This window comes from Tachyglossus aculeatus, chromosome 20, assembly GCF_015852505.1.
Source record: "Tachyglossus aculeatus isolate mTacAcu1 chromosome 20, mTacAcu1.pri, whole genome shotgun sequence".
NCBI classification, from domain to species: Eukaryota; Metazoa; Chordata; class Mammalia; order Monotremata; family Tachyglossidae; genus Tachyglossus; species Tachyglossus aculeatus.
The window spans coordinates 2,430,944-2,452,943 of record NC_052085.1 but is presented as its reverse complement, the minus strand read 5'-3'; the positions used below and the strand labels follow the sequence as shown (position 1 = coordinate 2,452,943).

Below are 22,000 nucleotides of genomic sequence, written 5' to 3'. Positions count from 1 at the left end.
ACTGTACTGAGCGCTTGGGATAGTCCAAGTTGGCAGCACATACAGACAGTCCCCACCCAACAGCGGGCTCACAGTCTAGAAGGGGGAGGAGGCCGGCTGCTTTTAAAGGGCTCGGAGGGGCCCACAAAAGGGTAGGCCGCGATGGCCGCCCTCCTCCTCCTTCTCCTCAGAGGGAAGGCGGGCTCAGCAACGCGTGCGCAAAGGCTCTGACGCCGCCAGGGGCGCCCCCTCCCCGCCCAACTGCGCAGGCGCGGCCGCCTCGCGCCGTCCTCGCGCCCCCCTCCCTCGCGCCCTTGGCGCGAGGCGGAGCCCTGTAGTCATTCATTCATCATCACCATCAATCGTATTTATTGAGCGCTTACGATGTGCGGAGCACTGTACTAAGCGCTTGGGAAGTACAAGTCGGCAGCACATACAGACAGTCCCCACCCAACAGTGGGCTCACAGTCTAGAAGGGGGAGGAGGCCGGCTGCTTTTAAAGGGCTCGGAGGGGCCCACAAAAGGGTAGGCCGCGATGGCCGCCCTCCTCCTCCTTCTCCTCAGAGGGAGGGCGGGGGGAGGGGCGGGCTCAGCAACGCGTGCGCAAAGGCTCTGACGCCTCCAGGGGCGCCCCCCCCCCGGCCCAACTGCGCAGGCGCGCCCGTCTCGCGCCGTCCTCGCGCCCCCTCCTCGCGCCCCGCCTCCCTCGCGCCCTTCGAGGCGGAGCCCTGTAGTCATTCATTCATTCATCATCATCATCAATCGTATTTATTGAGCGCTTACAATGTGCGGAGCACTGTACTAAGCGCTTGGGAAGTGGAAGTCGGCAGCACATACAGACAGTCCCCACCCAACAGCGGGCTCCCAGTCTAAAAGGGAGGAGGAGGCCGGCTGCTTTTAAAGGGCTCGGAGGTGCCCACAAAAGGGTTGGCCGCGATGGCCGCCCTCCTCCTCCTTCTCCTCAGAGGGAGGGCGGGGGGAGGGGCGGGCTCAGCAACGCGTGCGCAAAGGCGCTGACGCCGCCAGGGGCACCCCCCCCGGACCAACTGCGCAGGCGCGCCCGTCTCGCGCCCCCCCTTCCTCGCGCCCTTGGCGCGAGGCGGAGTCCTGTAGTCATTCATTCATCATCATCATCAATCGTATTTATTGAGCGCTTACGATGTGCGGAGCACTGGACTAAGCGCTTGGAAAGTACAAGTTGGCAGCATATACAGACAGTCCCCAATCAATCAATCAATCGTATTTATTGAGCGCTTACTATGTGCAGAGCACTGTACTAAGCGCTTGAGAAGTACAAATTGGAAGTAAAAGACGAAGGAGGCCGGCTGGTTTTAAAGGGCTCGGAGGGGCCCACAAAAGGGTAGGCCGCGATGGCCGCCCTCCTCCTCCTTCTCCTCAGAGGGAGGGGGGAGGGGCGGGCTCAGCAACGCGTGCGCAAAGGCTCTGACGCCGCCAGGGGCGCCCCCCCCGCCCAACTGCGCAGGCGCGCCCGTCTCGCGCCGTCCTCGCGCCCCCCTCCCTCGCGCCCTTGGCGCGAGGCGGAGCCCTGTAGTCATTCATTCATCATCATCATCATCAATCGTATTTATTGAGCGCTTACGATGTGCAGAGCACTGGACTAAGCGCTTGGGAAGTACAGATTGGCAACACATAGAGACAGTCCCCTGCCCACAGTCTAAAAGGGGGAGACAGAGAACAAAACCAAACATACCAACAATAAAATAAATAGGATAGAAATATACAAGTAAAATAAATAAATAGAGTAATAAATATATTTAATTGAGCGCTTACTATGTGCAGAGCACTGGACTAAGCGCTTGGGAAGTACAAATTGGCAACACATAGAGACAGTCCCCTACCCAACAGTGGGCTCACAGTCTAAAAGGGGGAGACAGAGAACAAAACCAAACATACCAACAGAATAAAATGAATAGGATAGAAATGTACAAGTAAAATAAATAAATAGAGTAATAAATATATTTAATTGAGCACTTACTGTGTGCAGAGCACTGGACTAAGCGCTTGGGAGGTACAAATTGGCAACACATAGAGACAGTCCCCTACCCAACAGCGGGCTCACAGTCTAAAAGGGGGAGACGGAGAACAAAACCAAACATACCAACAGAATAAAATGAATAGGATAGAAATGTACAAGTAAAATAAATAAATAAATAGAGTAATAAATATATTTAGTTGAGCGCTTACTGTGTGCGGAGCACTGGACTAAGCGCTTGGGAGGTACAAATTGGCAACACATAGAGACAGTCCCCTACCCAACAGCGGGCTCACAGTCTAAAAGGGGGAGACGGAGAACAAAACCAAACATACCAACAGAATAAAATAAGTAGGATAGAAATGTACAAGTAAAATAAATAAATAAATAGAGTAATAAATATATTTAATTGAGCGCTTACGATGTGCAGAGCACTGGACTAAGCGCTTGGGAAGTACAAATTGGCAACACATAGAGACAGTCCCCTACCCAACAGTGGGCTCACAGTCTAAAAGGGGGAGACAGAGAACAAAACCAAACATAATAACAAAATAAAATAAATAGAATAGATATGTACAAGTAAAATAAATAAATAAATAAATAAATAAATAAATAGAGTAATAAATATGTACAAACATATGTACATATATACAGGTGTATATATGTATATCTGTATATATATACATATATATACATATATACCTGTCCTCTCTCCTACTTAGACTGCGAGCCCCATGTGGGACCTCATTACCTCGCACCTATCCCGGCGCTTAGTACAGGGCTTGGCACTTGGTAACTTGTATGTTCCCCAGCACTTAGAACAGTTCTTAGCACATAGTAAATGCTTAACAAATACCATTATTATTATTATTGATTGGACGAGAATTCGAACACTGGAACACTGGAGTCCAGTCTCCCCAACACCCACCTGAATGGCAATTAGATTTTATTTATTTATTCTACTTGTACATATCCATTCTATTTATTTTCTTTTGTTAGTACGTTTGGTTTTGTTCTCTGTCTCCCCCTTTTAGACTGTGAGCCCACTGTTGGGTAGGGACCGTCTCTATATGTTGCCAATTTGGACTTCCCAAGAGCTTAGTACAGTGCTCTGCACATAGTAAGCGCTCAATAAATACGATTGATGATGATTGATGATGGTAAGCGCTTAACAGATACCACAATTATTCTTATTTGGCGTCTGCCGATCTGAGCAACGGTACAGAAGCTGCTGTTTGAAAGGGCTCACTGCCAGCGCTGGCCCTCCCCCCGTCATCAATCAATCAATCAATCAATCGTATTTATTGAGCGCTTACGGTGTGCAGAGCACTGTACTAAGCGCTTGGGAAGTACAAGTTGGCAACATAGAGAGACGGTCCCTACCCAACAGTGGGCTCACAGGCTCATTCTCATCATTCGGTATAGCTTTTTCACCTCTATTTTATCACTGCTGCAGAACCTGCCTAAAAGATAGGCCATAGCCTAGCAACAAGGGCCCACGAAGCCTTCTGCTGGAAAGACGCTAAGTAAAAGCGAACTACGCCATAATTCATATTCCAGTTGAATCAACAGCGGTAAAAGCTATTTATGCTTTATTTAAGAAAAAACAGCAACGCACCCAGGGTAAATAAATCTCTTGGCGGTAACGTTTTTTTTTTCCCTCCTAAATATAGGGATGCAAAGCGGAAAACTGCAATGACTCTTGGCAGTAACGTTTTTTTCCCTCCTAAGTATAGGGATGCAAAGCGGGAAAACTGTAATGACCTAGGAAAAAGAGACCTGGGCAGGATCTCTATCCTCCCGTTGCTCTTTTCCCGGGGCTGCAACTTGGGATGTACAATCAGGGTTGGGCTGTAAGCTGTGACCCTGTGGACCACCCCCTTTTTCTTGAAACATCATCATCATCATCATCAATCGTGTTTATTGAGCGCTCACTATGTGCAGAGCACTGTACTAAGCGCTTGGGAAGTACAAATTGAAACATCAGCTGACCTTGTTTTCACTGACCCTAATCCTCTCCTGGTTCGCCTCCCAGCTCTGCGACCGCTCCTTCTCCATCTCTTTGCACGTCCCAAGCGCTTAGTACAGTGCTCTGCACACAGTAAGCGCTCAATAAATACGATTGATGATGATCTCTTCTGCAGGCTCCTACTTGGCCTCCCTCCCTCTTACAGAGAAGCAGCGTGGCTCAGTGGAAAGAGCACGGACTTTGGCGTCAGAGGTCATGGGTTCGAATCCTCGCTCTGCCTCTTGTCAGCTGTGTGACTTTGGGCAAGTGTCACTTAACTTCTCTGGGCCTCAGGTACCTCATCTGTAAAATGGGGATGAAGACTGTGAGCCCCCTGTGGGACCACCTGATCGCCTTGTATACCCCCAGCGCTTAGAACAGTGCCTTGCACATAGTAAGCGCTTAATAAATGCCATTATTATTATAGTGGGACACCCTCACGGCTCAGCTCTGGGTCCCCTTCTATTCTCCATCTACACCCACTCCCTTGAAGAACTGATTCGCTCTCATGGCTTCAACTAATACTAATGATAATGATGGTATTTAGACTGTGAGCCCACTGTTGGGTAGGGACTGTCTCTATATGTTGCCAACTTGGACTTCCCAAGCGCTTAGCACAGTGCTCTGCACACAGTAAGCTCTCAATAAATAGGATTGATGATGCTGGGATTTGTTAAGCGCTTACTAAGTGCAAAGCACTGTTCTAAGCGCCGGGGGGGGGGGGGGGGATACAAGGTGATCAGGTTGTCCCACGTGGGGCTCACAGTCTTAATCCCCATTTTCCAGATGAGGGAACTGAGGCGCAGAGAAGTTAAGTGGCTTGCCCAAAGCCACACAGGATTCGAACCCATGACCTCTGACTCCAAAGCCCGGGCTCTTTCCACTGAGGCACGCTGCTACTCTCCCCCCTCCACTCCCTGTAGATGAATGATTCCCCAACCTCCTTTTCCAGCCCTGATCTTTCTCCTTCTCTGCAGTCTCGCATTTCCTCCCGATTCAGGATATCTCTACCTGATTTTCCAGCCAACATCTCAAACTAAACATGTTCAAACAGATCTTCTCATCTTCCCACCCAAACCCTGTCCTCTTTCTGACTCTTCCATTGTTGACAACACCACTGTCCTCCCTATCTTTGCAAGCCTGTACGCTTGCTCTTACCTCCTTCCCTCCCCCACAGCACCTGTATATATGTATATATGTTTGTACATATTTATTACTCTATTTTACTTGCACATATCTATTCTATCTATTTCATTTTGTTAATATGTTTGGTTTTGTTCTCTGTCTCCCCCTTCTAGACTGTGAGCCCACTGTTGGGTAGGGACTGTCTCTGTATGTTGCCAACTTGGACTTCCCAAGCGCTTAGTACAGTGCTCTGCACACAGTAAGTGCTCAATAAATACGATTGATTGATTGATTATCTTTGACTCATCCCTCTCATTCAGCCCACATGTTCAGTCTGTCACCAAGTCCTGTTAGTTATACCTTCACAACAGCATTAAAAGCTGTCCTTTCCTCTCCATCCAAACTGTACTGATCCAAGCACTTATTTTGACTATTGGGATCGGCCTCCTTGCACATATCTTGCACATATCCATTCTATTTATTTCATTTTGTTAATATGTTTGGTTTTGTTCTCTGTCTCCCCCTTCTAGACTGTGAGCCCACTGTTGGGTAGGGACTGTCTCTGTATGTTGCCGACTTGGACTTCCCAAGCGCTTAGTACAGTGCTCTGCACACAGTAAGCGCTCAATAAATACGATTGATTGATTATCTTTGACTCATCCCTCTCGTTCAGCCCACATATTCAGTCTGTCACCAAGTCCTGTTGGTTATACCTTCACAACAGCACTAAAAGCTGTCCTTTCCTCTCCATCCAAACTGTACTGATCCAAGCACTTATTTTGACTATTGGGATCGGCCTCCTTGCTGACCTCCGTGCCTCCGGCCTCTCCCCATTACAGTCCATACTTTACTCCGCTGCCTGGATCATTTTTCTAAATAAAGTTCAGTCCACATCTCCCCGCTCCTCAAGAACCTCCAGTAGTTGCCCAGCCACCTCCACATCAAAAGGAAACTCCTTATCATCGGCTTTAATTAAAGCATTAAGCGCTCGGTAAATACCATTGATTGATTTTTTTTAATGGCATTTATTATTAATAATAATAATAATAATAATGGCATTTAAGCGCTTACTATGTGCAGAGCACTGTTCTAGGCACTGAGGGGGACTACAAGGTGATCAAGTTGTCCCACGTGGGGCTCACAGTCTTAATCCCCATTTTACAGATGAGGTAGCTGAGGCTCAGAGAAGTTAATTGCCTTGCCCAAAGTCACACAGCAGACAAATGGCAGAGCCAGGATTTGAACCCATGACCTCTGACTCCAAAGCCCGGGCTCTTTTCCACTGAGCCACGCTGCTTCTCTGATATTGATTGGATTGGAGTGCCCGGTGGCACCTTGCAGTCCAGAAACTGCATCCTATCGGCCTCCCCTTCATTCATTCAATTGTATTTATTGAGCGCTTACTGTGTGCAGAGCACTGTACTAAGCGCTTGGGAAGTACAAGTTGGCAACATATAGAGACAGTCCCTACCCAACAGTGGGCTTACAGTCGTTTCTGACGCTGTCTTCACTGCCCAGCTTTCCTCAGTGGATTTCCCATTTCCCTCCACACCTTCCTCTCTGGAGGAACTCACTTTTGCTAGATTTGTCGCAGAAAGGTTGAAATTGCTGCTACAATTTCGGATCGGATTCAGACCTGGAAATTGGGATTAGCTTGGCATGAATGTCCTCGGCACTTGTTTTGTCTCTTGGCAGTCTGGGATGAATAAATGACATTTTGGAAAAACATAAGCCGGATCTACGGGTTTCCCATGCCCAGTGTCAGGTGTTGAAATCAGAATCTGGGTTTAATTTCTTTTTTTTCCCTCTAATTTACATCCGTTCGTCAAATTTTCTCCTTTTCTTCCGAAGGAAAAAAGAGAGACAACAAACTGCTTGACTGAAGGCATTACGCCGCCTGCTCCTTAACGTGCTTGAGTTTGGGTGTAGTTTGAACAGATTTTGGGGAGACTTGGCTTTGGTAAAAACAGATAGGAATGGTTTTGCCGCTCTAGCCTTATAACTGACTTGGGATGGGAGCTTACTACAACAGTCCTTAGAGCGGAATCCTTGAAAGACTAGAAAGGTAAGTGATGTGGCCTAGTCGAAAGAGCAAGGGCCTGGGAGTGGTAGAAATAACCAACAAAAAAGAGGAAGGGTATCAGAGTAGGGACGAGTTAAGGATTGGCAAGACTCTGCCTCCCAAGAGGACATCTGAGCTCTGACAGATACTTTCTTCCATAATTGGGGTACGTTTGTATCATCTTGTACTTTGCCCCATAACCTTTTCAGCTACAGTTCTTAAATTGTTACGGGTTCGGTAAATGGAAAAAGATTCCACTTCACGATAGCTTTCGTTACAGAAATTGGGGACGTGACACGAAGTAAACAAAGCTGCTGAAATGACACAGGGTAAACACCAAAATCCCTTAGAAATAAAACGCTTACAGTCCTTTTGATAAACCACTTAGTGAAACCTTTTTTTTTTTTTTGGAATAGTCACTCCATTTTATAGCCTTTTATTGATTTACTTTGAGGGGCAGTTAATCCAGTCATGTTTACAAAAGGAATAGAATTAGTAACAGTTGGAGATCAGGGAAGGCTCTCAAGTTTGACTTGGAGATTATCCCTTTTATTTCGTCCCCAGAAACAGAATCAAAGTAAGGGGAACTATTACCCAAGGGTAGCAAACTTGGATTCCCTTCCAGATGAGTAAATAGCACTCAATAACAGCTTCATGGGCTTTCCAGACTAAGCCCTTTTTTTCCCAGACTAAGCCCCAGTGCTTAGAACAGTGCTTTGCACATAGTAAGCGCTTAACAAATGCCATCATTATTATTATTATTCTCAGCTCCCCCCCATTGCCTCTACTCACTCCCTTTACTCCCCACCCCACTTGTGTGTATATGTACATATCTATAATTCTATTTATTTATAATTAATCCATTTACTTGATTTGTATATATGTATTTTATTTATTTATAATGATGCTTTTAATGCCTGTTCTCTTGTTTTGACACGTCTCCCCCCTTCTAGATTGTGAGCCCATTGTGGGCAGGGATTGTCTTTGTTGCCGAATTATACTTTCCACACGCTTAGTACAGCGCTCTGCACACAGAAAGTGCTCAATATATACGACTAAATGCTCTGCCCACAGTAAGTGCTCAATAAATACGACTAAATGAATGAATGAATTACACCACAAATCGGTTCAACAACTAAGTCCATTCAGGATTCCATCTTAAGTAAATGGGCCTAAATGGAGGTTAAAAATCTATCAATCATTCAATCGCATTTACTGAGCGCTGTGTGCAGAGCACTGTACTAAACGCTTGGGAAGTACAAATCGGCAACATAAGCCACTTAGTGAAACCTTTTTTTCACTAAGGCAACAACGGGCTCACAGCCCTTACTGTGTACAAACCTCTGTACTAAGTACTTGGAAGAGAACAGAGAAGGTAATGTAAAGTGAGTCGTAATATATCACTTTTACCTCACTTTACTTTACTGTTGCCAATTTGTACTTCCCAAGCGCTTAGTACAGTGCTCTGCACATAGTAAGCGCTCAATAAATACGATTGATTGATTTACTCAGCAGGAAGCAAGTATCACCCTAGCCCAGCTCAATATCCAATATTCATTCATTCAATTGTATTTATTGAGCGCTTATTGTGTGCACAACACTGTACTAAGCACTTGGGAGAGTACAATTCAACAATAAAGACACATTTCTTGCCCACGAGCTTACAGTCTACCTCCTACCAGTGGCTCTGCAGCTATCAATCGTATTTATTGAGCATTGTGTGCAAAGCACTGTACTAAATGCTTGGGAGAGTACGATATAACAATATGACATTCCCTGCCCACAAGCACACTGTCTGGAAGGGGAGACAGACATTGACAGAAACAAATTACAGATTCATTCACTCAATCGTATTTATTGAGCGCTTACTGTGTGCAGAGCACTGTACTAAGCGCTTGGGAAGTACAAGTTGGCAACATACAGAGACGGGCCCTACCCACCAGTGGGCTTACAGTCTGGAAGGGGGAGACAGATAACAGAACATTAATAAAATAAGTAGAATAGTAAATATGTACAAGTAAAATAGAGTAAAATAGAAGTAAAACAAGTAAACAGAAGTAAAACAAGTAAAATAGAAGGATGGGGCGAGGTGATGGACAGCCTTGAAGCCAAGAGTGAGGAGTTTCTGCCTGATGCGTAGGTCGATTGGTAGCCACCGGAGATTAGTGCTGAGGGGCTGGGAAGCGGGGAATGAATAAAAGGAGCAAGTCAGGGCAACGCAGAAGGGAGTGGAAGTATAACATGATTTAGTCATGGGAGGCCTCTTGGAGATGTGCCTTCAATAAAGCTCTGAAGGTGTGGGAGGGTAATTGTCTCTTGGATATAAGCAGGACGCGGGCACGAGGTTGGCCGAGGGATTAAGATAGTGAGTTGGCATTAGAGGAGCCAAGTGTGTGGGCTGGCTTGGAGAAGGGGAATAGCGAGGTGAGGTAGGAGGGGGCAAGGTGATTGAAGGCTTTAAAGCCAACGGTGAGGAGTTTGAACAAAGCCCCCCAGCTGGAACCATGTTTTCCAGGCACTGCGTGCTAAAGCAGCTCCACCCCTTGGCCCAGTAGGTTCAGATCTCCCCAAATGGGAGGGCATACCTGCACTCGGGCTTCTGACCCACCCTGAACCCCAATTCTGCAGACAGAGCAGTCTGTGCAAGAGTGGACCCAAATAGGTCACACCATCCATCTCTCCAGACTTCCCAGAACACACACTGAGTCGCAGCCACAAACAGTTCAGATCTCCCCAAATGGGAAGGCATACCTGCAGTCGGGCTCTCCTGACCCACCCTGAACCCCAATTCTGCAGACAGAGCAGTCTGTGCAAGAGTGGACCCAAATAGGTCACACCATCCATCTCTCCACAGACTTCCCGGAACACACACTGAGTCGCAGCCACAAACAGTTCAGGTCTCCCCAATTGGGAGGGCATACCTGCAGTCGGGCTTCTGACCACCCTGAACCCCAATTCTGCACAGAGCAGTCTGTGCAAGAGTGAACCCAAATAGGTCACACTATCCATCTCTCCACAGACTTCCCAGAACACAAGTCACAGCCACAACCAGTTCAAGCTCGGGCCCGGGACCTCATCCTACCCCCTGCCCAAACTCTGCTACAGAGTGGGAGATGAGTACAAACACAGAGCCCTCCTCTACTGCTGTAACCATAACACTGGTAGTGACTTTTGGGCTAAAATGCAATGTTATGGCTGGTTTACTGCCTAGTTGACATGAAGGAAACATCTCCTCCGGTCCCTTCAGAAACTTGAAATGCAGAAAGGGCAAGAATGTTTTAACCAAACATTCCATTTTAGGTTACAGTAGGGGCGCCTATGAAAGCTTTGAGCAAAATGGCAACAGCCCATTATGTTTATCCTGCTTGTTCAATCGTTAACACATTTACGAGAAATCAACTTTCCCTTGTCTCCCCCCTCCGTGTAGACAGCATTCCAATCTTCCTATTTTTACTTCCAGGGGCATTCTTGATCTTTTTTTCCAAAGCGATTTAAAGGGATTAAAGCAGTTACCAAATCGGACAATCTTCTGTCAGTTGCACATTCGTCACTCAAAAGCCCGGGCTGCTATGAGGCCAGCTTCTTATTGGCTACAGGCTCAGTCTCAACTGCACTCAGTTAAAGAAAAGAAAGCCACCACGGTCCTCCTTAGTCCAAAAGTTTTATTTCATGCATACACACATTATGCCATGAATTCGTAGGGAATTGGTTCCAGCAGTTCGGGCTCTTTGCCGTTGGTTCGCACAAAGTGGGCCTCTCTGGGTGGAGCGGGCTGAAAGGGGGGGAAGAAGAGGAGAGGTTAAACTCAGCCCAGAAGTCAGCTAACCACCCAGAACCCCCCCCCCCCCCCAATCTGCTCTCAGAACCGGTGAAATAATGCAATCATTTTGACTTTCGCTGAAGTCATCATGTAGGAAGATCGTCATCGAGCAGTTTCTCTTGAGTCAAGACAACCAAAGGGAGCGTTTCACTAGGGATCCTATCCACCAGCTAGTCTGGTGGGTGGCTCTTTTTAAACAGAAACCCCAGGGTCACAGATCACTAGGTGAAAATCGGTCCCAATTCCTTAGGCACTGTAGAGCTAGGCCTCTCTCTCCCCCCCCCCGGAAAGCTATCTCCGAGCTTACTATTTTTAGCCTGGCCCGTCTCCTTGAACTATTCTGAGCTTATCTTTCCCAGACTAAGGAATTCCACAGATAATGGGGCCAGCACTTAGATGTGACTTTGGGGGGAGAGGATAATTTGGGATGATGTTGAAGTGTCAGGAATCTCTTGGGGGGGGGGGGGGGGCCCGAGGCTTGGCACAGATGACCGGAATCAAAAACAGAAACAACTCATTCATTTCACGGGGTAAGTGGGAAAGGTTAGATGCGTACTTATTCTACACTAGTGCTGAGTGTACAACCGGAGGTATAAACATCTAATGTAGGGTCCATACTGCTTGGCACTCCTCACCAGGCACTGCCAAACTGACTTTACTTTCACTCGAAAGCCCCACTAGATCCTAATTTCACACAGGAGCCTTTTAACAGTCATTGGTCTCATTAGCACCTGAAGAACTGATAACTCCCACATATACCTGACGTTTTAGTTCAACCCAGATGCCCTTCTCTTTGGCTTCCTTCTTCTTCTGATCATTCTCCTTCACACGCTTAAGGAAGCTGTCTCGGCTCTTGGAATGCTTAATATGCTCAATTCGAACATTAATTCTCTTGGCAAGAATCTTGCCCCTGGAATGGGGGGGAAAAAGACCCAAGAATCACACTTAGGCCCGCAATCACTCTCGCCTACTCCCGAATGTGATCACCCAATTGTCTTTCATCTAAAAAAAATTCTTACGAGTCCCGACTTTGAAGACATTATGTAACCATTACCGGATTTGTTTGAATACACTGTTCAAAATCTTAAAGCAGATAAGCATTCGTACTATAAAATGACTGTCAAATCATTTATATACGCCAAAATGTCTCCCCTGACAGGATACAAGACAAACAAATCTGTTTGCTTGAGTTTTAAAAGGGAAGTTAATTTACCCCACTTGAATGACCAATAAAGACAAGATAAATGTCAAACTGGCAAAGTGAAAGGGGGAAAATGAGGCACTACAAAGCCCAGATTATCTCAAGACTGTACATCTGACTTACTTGACCTGTTTGTTTACAATAATCCCGACGGCGTGTTGGGTAACGTTATATACCCTTCCAGTCTTGCCGTGGTAACACTTATGGGGCATACCTTGTTGCACTGTCCCCATGCCCTGAAAGACAGAAACAATCAAATCTTAGTTCCAACGTTTAGGCCTTGTAACACTTGGTGACTAAGATTTAAGTGGGGATGCTCTTTCACAATCCAGATAAGCTCTCAGAGCCGGTGAAATGGTATGTTCATTCTGCTCTTGCAAAAGAACAATCACACGAGACAATCATCATCAAGCACCAGATCAAGAGCAGGACTCCCAACTCACAGTCTTAATCCCCATTTTACAGATGAGGTAACTGAGGCACAGCGAAGTTATGGGACTTGCCCAAAGTCACACAGCTGACAAGCGGCAGGCCCGGGATTAGAACCCACGACCTTCTACTAAGCCATGTCGTAACTAGCCCAGCGCTTAAAACAGTGCTTGGCACATAGTATAAGTGCTTAAATACCTTTATCATTATTAAGAGGAAGCAGCGTGGCTCAGTAGAAGTACGGGCTTGGGGGTCAGAGGTCATGAGCTCTACTCCGCCACTTGTCCGCTGTGTGACTTTTGACAAGTCACTTGGCTTCTCTGTACCTCAGTTACCTCATCTGTAAAATGGGGATGAAGACTGTGAGCCCCACATGGGACAACCCAGTCACCTTGTAACCCCCCCAGCACTCAGAACAGTGCTTTGCACATAGTAAGCGCTTAACAAATACCATCATTTACTATTATTATCATTAACTTAGTCGGTATATAGTAAGATCTAAATACCATTAGTATTACAATCTAGACTGTAAATTTGTTAGGGAACGTGTCCGCTACTTCTGTTCATTACACTCCCCGAGTGCTTAGTACAGTGCTCTGCACAAGAGTAAGCAAATACTAAGAAGTAGTTACTGGACTTTGAGGCATCAAATTATTCCACAGCACTGTACCGGTGCTGGAAAAAAAAAACAAACTGTACTTTTCAATGTGCTTCACAACATACCTTAATATCTACAATATCACCTTTCTTGTAGATTCGCATATAAGTAGCCAGTGGGACAACACCTGTGAACAAACATTTAATAAAGTATATCAGAATCAAAGGGCACAGAATAAGAATATTCTCTTGAATGGAGAATGCTACTTAACACCTCAAACTAGTATAAAAATATTTCGATAGCTTTACCACTTAGGTCATAACAGCTTTAGAAATGATAGGACACTTAATTTCTAAAGTCAATTCATGTTTCAACCAAGGCAACAACTTCATACACTTAGAACTTTCTGCTAAATTATTAATTCTGACAATTTTTCCAATGACGAGACAGCCGTTGAAGCTCTTTAGGGCAAAGACAACATGCCTGAATCAACTACTTCTGGGGGTGGGGGGAGACAGTCAGGTTATTGGAGTCTGAGAGCTTGACCGGTGATCGTTCTGGAGATTTCCAACTTACCATGTTTGCGAAAGGGCCGAGAGAACATGTAACGGGTCCCCCTCCTCTTTCCCTTTGTGTTCGTCATTTTGGCAAATTACTGAAACAAAAAGGCAAGGCGGACTGAGTACTTTTTCTTACAGGACGTTAGCGAACCAAAGATCACATCATACCACTCTGTCTTTCGAGACTTGCTGAACAACTTGACGGGGTTTTCAATTTGTTTTTGACCAACTGAGCTTTACCAAGTTACACGCTACCTGTTAAATTTAGGTATGGATAAGTCAGACCTAGGGTGACCAGCTTTTGTTTTGTTTCCAAGTAAGGAAACTAAAAAAGAAGTCTCTCCCATCACTCTGCCTTCAAGACATTCCAGTGTAATACTGATCCTCAGAGGGCCACACTTTGGGAGAGGACCAGGCATTTACTTCACATACTCTGGAAGTGGTATCAATAACCAATATATCCACATGTGGATAAGCAAGTGGCCAGCAAGCTGCCTAGGCAAGAAATTAAATATTCATTCATTCATTCAATCGTATTTATTGAGCGCTTACTGTATGCAGAGCACTGTACTAAATATCAACTTTAGCAAGGCAACCTCCCCCCAACACAAACACACACACACACACACACACACACTCTTAATGCACAATAATCACTCAGGCATATTACCCAAACCACTAGCAGAAATTGGGACTATTTGACACAAAAGGAATACCCTTGTCTAGTCTGGGCACTTTTTTGGCAGAATGTCGTTTAACATGGGATTTTAGTGAAGTTTCTTGCGTTAACAGTAAAGAACACGCATGTTGTATTATCGTGCACAGTGAGGATATGGAATGTATTTCCAGGAGAGATTCTTGGCAACTGTTTAGTTTCCCTCATCTGTAAAATGGGGATTAAGACTGAGCCCCAAGGGGGACGCGGACTGTTTCAAACCTGATTAGCTTATATCTTCCCCAATGCTTAACACAACTTAAGCATTAAATACATTAGAAAAAAGAGACTAACGCGGTGCCACCAGAATCCCTTTCGCTGCCTTTTAGACTGTGAGCCCACTGCTGTGTAGGGACCATCTCTATATGCTGCCAACTTGTACTTCCCAAGCGCTTAGTACAGTGCTCTGCACACAGTAAGCGCTCAATAAATACGATTGATTGCCTAGGCTGATGGGTCGGGTTAATAGTAATTGTGATATTTGTTAAGCGTTTACTATGTGCCAGGCACTGTACTATGCGCTTGGGTGGATACAAGCAAAACGGGTTGGATACAGTCCCGGTCCCACATGGGGCTTACGGTCTCCATCCTCATTTTACAGATGAGATTAACTGAGGCCCAGAGAAGTTAAGTCACTTGCCCAGTGTCACACAGCAGACAAGCTGGGATGATGGAAGTGGTGTGGACTTTAAAGCCCACTCTCCCGCCCTGTCTTTGGGCTTCCCAACCTACGTGGTAGCTGAGTCTGGTCCCCGCCGTTGCTCTCCACCCCAACCGAGGTGCTCAGTACAGTGCCCTGCACGCAGAGCGCCATCAATCCATAGGATCAATTGGCCGAGCGGGGAGGGGCGGCCGGGTACCTTCCCTGGCCGGCTCCGGGAAGCTTAGGAAAGGAAGCGAACCAACGTGAGAAGCAACATGGCTTAGTGGGGGAGTCAAGTTAAGTGACTGGCCCAAATCCCTGTGTGACTTTGGACAAGTCACTTCACTGAGCCTCAGTTCCCCCATCTGTAAAATGGGGATGAAGACTGCGAACCCCACGTGGGACAACCTGATCACCTTGTATCCCCCCCCACCCCCCCCCCCAGGGCTTACAACAGTGCATGACACATAGTAAGTGCTTAACAATAATAATAATGACATTTGTGAAGCGTTTACTATGTGCCAAGCATTCTTCTAACCACTGGGGTAGATACAAGGCAATCAGGTTGTCCCATGTAGGGCTCACAGTCTCAATCCCCATTTTAATAATAATAATATCATTTATTGAGTGCTTACTATGTGCAAAGCACTGTTCTAAGCACTGGGGGGGTTACAAGTTAATCAGATTGTCCCATGTGGGGCTCACAGTCTTAGTCTCCATTTTCCAACTGAGGCCTAGGGAAGTGAAGTGACTTGCCCAAAGTCACAGAGCTGACAATTGGCGGAGCTGGGATTTGAACCCACGACCTCTGACTCCATAGCCCGGGCTCTTTCCACTGAGCCACGCTGCTTCTCCGTGCCACAGTTCCCACTTCTGTACCACAGCCACTGCTCTGGGCCTCAGTTCCCTCATCTGTAAAATGGGGATGAAGCCTGTGAGCACCCCGGGGGACAACTTGATCTCCCCCAGTGCTTGGCACACAGTAAGAACGTAATACCGTTACTTTACAGGTGAGGGAACCGAGTCCCAGAGAAGCGATTTGCTCAAAGTCACACACGGCCAGTAAGTGGCCGCTCCGGGATTAGAACCCACGACCTCTGACTCCCAAATCCACGCTGCTTCTCTAGCAAGAAGCCTTCTAGACTGTGAGCCCACTGCGGGGTAGGGACCGTCTCTATATAATAATAATAATAATGGCACTTATTAAGCACTTACTATGTGCAAAGCACTGTTCTAAGTGCTGGGGAGGTTACAAGGTGATCAGGTTGTCCCAAAGAGGGTTTACAGTCAATCCCCATTTTACAGATGAGGGAACTGAGGCCCAGAGAAGTGAAGTGACTTGCCCAAAGTCACACAGCTGACAATTGGCGGAGCCGGGATTTGAACCCATGACCTCTGACTCCAAAGCCCGGGTTCTTTCCACTGAGCCACGCTGCTTCTCTGTTGCCACATATATACACATATATTGGCGGAGCCGGGATTTGAACGTACAAATGTTATGTTATACATACATATGTGCATACAATATACACATATATACTGGCGGAGCCGGGATTTGAACCCATTATCTCTGCCTCCAATCAATCAATCAATCAATCGTATTTATTGAGCGCTTACTATGTGCAGAGCACTGTACTAAGCGCTTGGGAAGTACAAATTGGCAACACATAGAGACAGTCCCTACCCAACAGTGGGCTCACAGTCTAAAAGGGGAAGACAGAGAACAGAACCAAACATACCAACAAAATAAAATAAATAGGATAGAAATGTACAAGTAAAATAAATAAATAGAGTACTAAACATGTACAACCATATATACATATATACAGGTGCTGTGGGGAAGGGAAGGAGGTAAGATGGGGGGATGGAGAGGGGGACGAGGGGGAGAGGAGGGAAGGGGCTCCAAAGCCCGTGCTCTTTCTACTGAGCCACGCTGCTTCTCTGTTGCCACATATATAGATGTATATATACATATATATTGGCGGAGCCTGGATTTGAGCATACAAATGTTATATTATACATATGTATATGTATACAATACATATATATTGGCAGAGCCGGGATTTGAACCCATGACCTCTGACTCTCTTTCCACTGGGCCACGCTGCTTCTGTTTTTAGACTGTGAGCCCACTGTTAGGTAGGGACCGTCTCTATGTTGCCAAGTTGTGCTTCCTAAGCTCTTAGTCCAGTGCTCTGCACACAGTCAGCGCTCAATAAATACGATTGAGTGAATGAATGAAAAGCATTTAAGAAGTACTAACATTATTATTGCGGCGCTTAGCACATGGTAAGCGCTCAAATACGATTGATTGATTATATGTTGCCAACTTGGACTTCCCAAGCGCCTAGTCCAGTGCTCTGCACACAGTCAGCGCTCAATAAATACGATTGAGTGAATGAATGAAAAGCATTTAACAAGCACTAACATTATTATTATTATTATCGCGGCGCTTAGCACATGGTAAACGCTCAATAAATATGATTGATTGACTGATTATATGTTGCCAACTTGGACTTCCCAAGCGCCTAGTCCAGTGCTCTGCTCAGTCAGCGCTCAATAAATACGATTGAGTGAATGAATAAAAAGCATTTAACAAGTACTAACATTATTATTATTATCGCGGCGCTTAGCACATGGTAAGCGCTCAACAAATACGATTGATTGATTATATGTTGCCAACTTGGACTTCCCAAGCGCCTAGTCCAGTGCTCTGCACACAGTCAGCGCTCAATAAATACGATTGAGTGAATGAATGAAAAGCATTTAACAAGTACTAACGTTATTATTATTATCGCGGCGCTTAGCACATGGTAAACACTCAATAAATACGATTGATTGACTGATTATATGTTGCCAACTTGGACTTCCCAAGCGCCTAGTCCAGTGCTCTGCACAGTCAGCGCTCACTAAATACGACTGAGTGAATGAATGAAAAGCATTTAACAAGTACTAACATTATTATTATTACTGCGGCGCTTAGCACATGGTAAACGCTCAATAAATACGACTGATTGACTGATTATATGTTGCCAACTTGGACTTCCCAAGCGCCTAGTCCGGTGCTCTGCACACAGTCAGCGCTCACTAAATACGATTGAGTGAATGAATGAAAAGCATTTAACAAGTACTAACATTATTATTATTATTGCGGCGCTTAGTGCATGGTAAGCGCTCAATAAATATGATTGATTACATGTTGCCAACTTGGACTTCCCAAGGGCCTAGTTCAGTGCTCTGTAGTCAGCGCTCTCTAAATACGACTGAGTGAATGAATGAAAAGCATTTAACAAGTACTAACGTTATTATTATTATTGCGGCGCTTAGTACATGGTAAGCGCTCAATAAATATGATTGATTACATGTTGCCAACTTGGACTTCCCAAGGGCCTAGTCCAGTGCTCTGCACACAGTCAGCGCTCACTAAATACGACTGAGCGAATGAATGAAAAGCATTTAACAAGTACTAACATTATTATTATTACTGCGGCGCTTAGCACATGGTAAGCGCTCAATAAATATGATTGATTACATGTTGCCAACTTGGACTTCCCAAGGGCCTAGTTCAGTGCTCTGCAGTCAGCGCTCAATAAATACGACTGAGTGAATGAATGAAAAGCATTTAACAAGTACTAACGTTATTATTATTATTGCGGCGCTTAGTACATGGTAAGCGCTCAATAAATATGATTGATTACATGTTGCCAACTTGGACTTCCCAAGGGCCTAGTCCAGTGCTCTGCACACAGTCAGCGCTCACTAAATACGACTGAGCGAATGAATGAAAAGCATTTAACAAGTACTAACATTATTATTATTACTGCGGCGCTTAGCACATGGTAAGCGCTCAATAAATATGATTGATTGATTATATGTTGCCAACTTGGACTTCCCAAGGGCCTAGTCCAGTGCTCTACACACAGTCAGCGCTCAATAAATACGACTGAGTGAATGAATGAAAAGCATTTAACAAGTACTAACGTTATTATTATTATTATTATTATTATTATCGCGGCGCTTAGCACACGGTAAGCGTCTATTACACAGCCTCGGGGAGGCGGCCCGCGTACCTGCAAGATGGCGGCTCCGGCCCCGAAAGAACGAGGCGCGGCGGCGGCGGTGGCCTCCTCCTTCCCGCGAGGACCCCTCCGGCCTGCCCCGCGCACCGCCTGATCCGGGACACGGCCGCCGCACCGACCAACCCCGCCGGCAAGACAATCCTCCGCCTCCCCGAGGGACCCTCACACACCGACAAACCCTCACTTCTTCCTCCTCGACAACCGGGAGCTTTTAAGCGACCACAAAGCCCGCTCAGGAGGCAGGCACCGCGGCGGGCAGCCCGATAAGGGGGCTTTCGAAGGGTCACGTGGGCGGAGCACCGCCTCGCACAGTGACCCGGATGTGCAGCGCCGGCCTCGCCGGAAGAGGGCGCCCGGCCGCGGCGGCGGTTGGCGCATGTGCGTTGAGGCCGGCTCTGCTCATTCATTCATTCAATCGTATTTCATTATCATCATCATCATCAATCGTGTTTATTGAGCGCTTACTATGTGCAGAGCACTGTACTAAGCGCTTGGGAAGTACAAATTGGCAACACATCAATCAATCAGTCGTATTTATTGAGCGCTTACTGTGTGCAGAGCACTGTACTAAGCGCTTGGGAAGTCCAAGTTGGCAGCATAGAGAGACAGTCCCTACCCAATAGTGGGCTATTTATTTATTTATTTTACTTGTACACATCTATTCTTGTTTATTTTGTTAGTGTGTTTGGTTTTGTTCTCTGTCTCCCCCTTTTAGACTGTGAGCCCGCTGCTGGGCAGGGACTGTCTCTAGATGTTGCCAATTTGTACTTCCCAAGCGCTTAGTACAGTGCTCTGCACATAGTCAGCGCTCAATAAATACGATCGGTGATGAGGATGATAAAAGGGGAGACAGAGAACAAAACCAAACATACAACAAAATAAAATAAATAGAATAGATATGTACAGGTAAAATAAATAAATGCATAAATAGAGTAATAAATATGTACAAACATCATTCATTCAATCGTATTTAATAATAATAATAATAATAATGGCATATGTTAAGCGCTTACTGCGTGCAAAGCACTGTTCTAAGCTTTCTTTCTGTCTGTTCTCTGTCTCCCCCTTTTAGACTGTGAGCCCACTGTTGGGTAGGGACTGTCTCTCTATGTTGCCAACTTGGACTTCCCAAGCGCTTAGTACAGTGCTCTGCACACAGTAAGCGCTAAATAAATACGATTGATTGATTGATTGATTGATCTAAGCGCTGGGGGGATACAAGGTGATCAGGTTGTCCCATAATAATAATCATTCATTCAATCGTATTTAATAATAATAATAATAATGGCATTTGTTAAGCGCTTACTACGTGCAAAGCACTGTTCTAAGCGCTGGGGGGATACAAGGTGATCAGGTTGTCCCATAATAATAATCATTCATTCAATCATATTTTGTAATAATAATAATAATGGCATTTGTTAATCGCTTACTATCATCATCGATCGTATTTATTGAGCGCTTACTGCGTGCAAAGCACTGTTCTAAGCTCTCTGCCTGTCTGTCTGTTCTCTGTCTCCCCCTTTTAGACTGTGAGCCCACTGTTGGGTAGGGACTGTCTCTCTATGTTGCCAACTTGGACTTCCCAAGTGCTTAGTACAGTGCTCTGCACACAGTAAGTGCTCAATGAATACGATTGATTGGTTGATCTAAGCGCTGGGGGTATACAAGGTGATCAGGTTGTCCCATAATAATGATCATTCAATCGTATTTAATAATAATAATGGCATTTGTTAAGCGCTTACTATGTGCAAAGCACTTTTCTAAGCGCTGGGGGGGATACAAGGTGATCAGGTTGTCCCATAATAATAATCATTCATTCAATCGTATTTAATAATAATAATGGCTTTTGTTAATTGCTTACTATGTGCAAAGCACTGTTCTAAGCGCTGGGGGGGATACAAGGTGATCAGGTTGTCCCACAATAATAATCATTCATTCAATCGTATTTAATAATAATAATAGTAATGATAATAATGGCATTTATTAACCGCTTGCTGTGGGCAAAGCACTGTTCTAAGCAGCGCGGCTCAGTGGAAAGAGCCTGGGCTTTGGAGTCAGAGGTCATTGATTGGTTCAGTGTTGAGGCCGGCTCTGCTCATTCATTAAATCGTATTTCATAATAATAATCATTCATTCAATCGTATTTAATAATAATCATAATAATGGCATTTATTAAGCGCTTACTGTGTGCAAAGCACTGTTGTAAGCAGCGTGGCTCAGTGGAAAGAGCCAGGGCTTTGGAGTCAGAGGTCATGGGTTCAGCGTTGAGGCCGGCTCTGCTCATTCATTCAATCGTATTTCATAATAATAATCATTCATTCAATCGTATTTATTAATAATAATAATAATGGCATTTATTAAGCACTTACTGTGTGCAAAGCACTGTTCCAAGCAGCGTGGCTCAGTAGCAAGAGCCCGGGCTTTGGAGTCAGAGGTTGTGGGTTCGAATCCCGACTCCACCACTTGTCAGCTGTGTGACTTTGGGCAAGTCACTTCACGTCTCTGTACCTCAGTTTCCTCATCTGTGAAATGGGGACTAAGGCCGTGAGCCCCATGCGGGACAACCTAATTACCTTGTATTTCCCCCCCCCCCCCCCACCAGCGCTTAGAACAGTGCTTGGTCCATTGTAAGCGCTTAACAAATGCCATCATTATTATTATTATTATTAGATGTATCTACCCCGGCTCTTGGTGCAGTGCTTGGCACGTAGTACGCGCTTAACAAATATTATAAAAAATCATATTTTAGAGAAAAATGAAGAGCTAAACAGAGCAATGCAGCTGTCAG

General features: G+C 45.6%; 1 protein-coding gene and 2 non-coding genes across 3 annotated transcripts; all 3 read right to left on the bottom strand.

Moving 5' to 3' along the window:
- Window positions 1-10,811: 10,811 nt before the first annotated feature.
- RPL21 (ribosomal protein L21) lies at window positions 10,812-19,241 on the bottom strand. The gene is made up of 6 exons (XM_038761806.1): window positions 19,204-19,241; window positions 13,792-13,870; window positions 13,341-13,402; window positions 12,312-12,424; window positions 11,747-11,897; window positions 10,812-10,939 (listed from the first exon to the last, which is right to left on the bottom strand). Exons 2-6 carry the CDS (start codon window positions 13,856-13,858, stop codon window positions 10,850-10,852), a joined length of 483 nt encoding a protein of 160 aa, XP_038617734.1. The 5' UTR covers window positions 13,859-13,870; window positions 19,204-19,241; the 3' UTR covers window positions 10,812-10,849.
- LOC119941680 lies at window positions 12,129-12,261 on the bottom strand. Its single transcript, XR_005455268.1, has one exon. It is a non-coding gene; the product is annotated as a small nucleolar RNA SNORA27 (small nucleolar RNA).
- Window positions 12,524-12,602, bottom strand: LOC119941692. Its single transcript, XR_005455277.1, has one exon. It is a non-coding gene; the product is annotated as a small nucleolar RNA SNORD102 (small nucleolar RNA).
- Window positions 19,242-22,000: the final 2,759 nt, after the last annotated feature.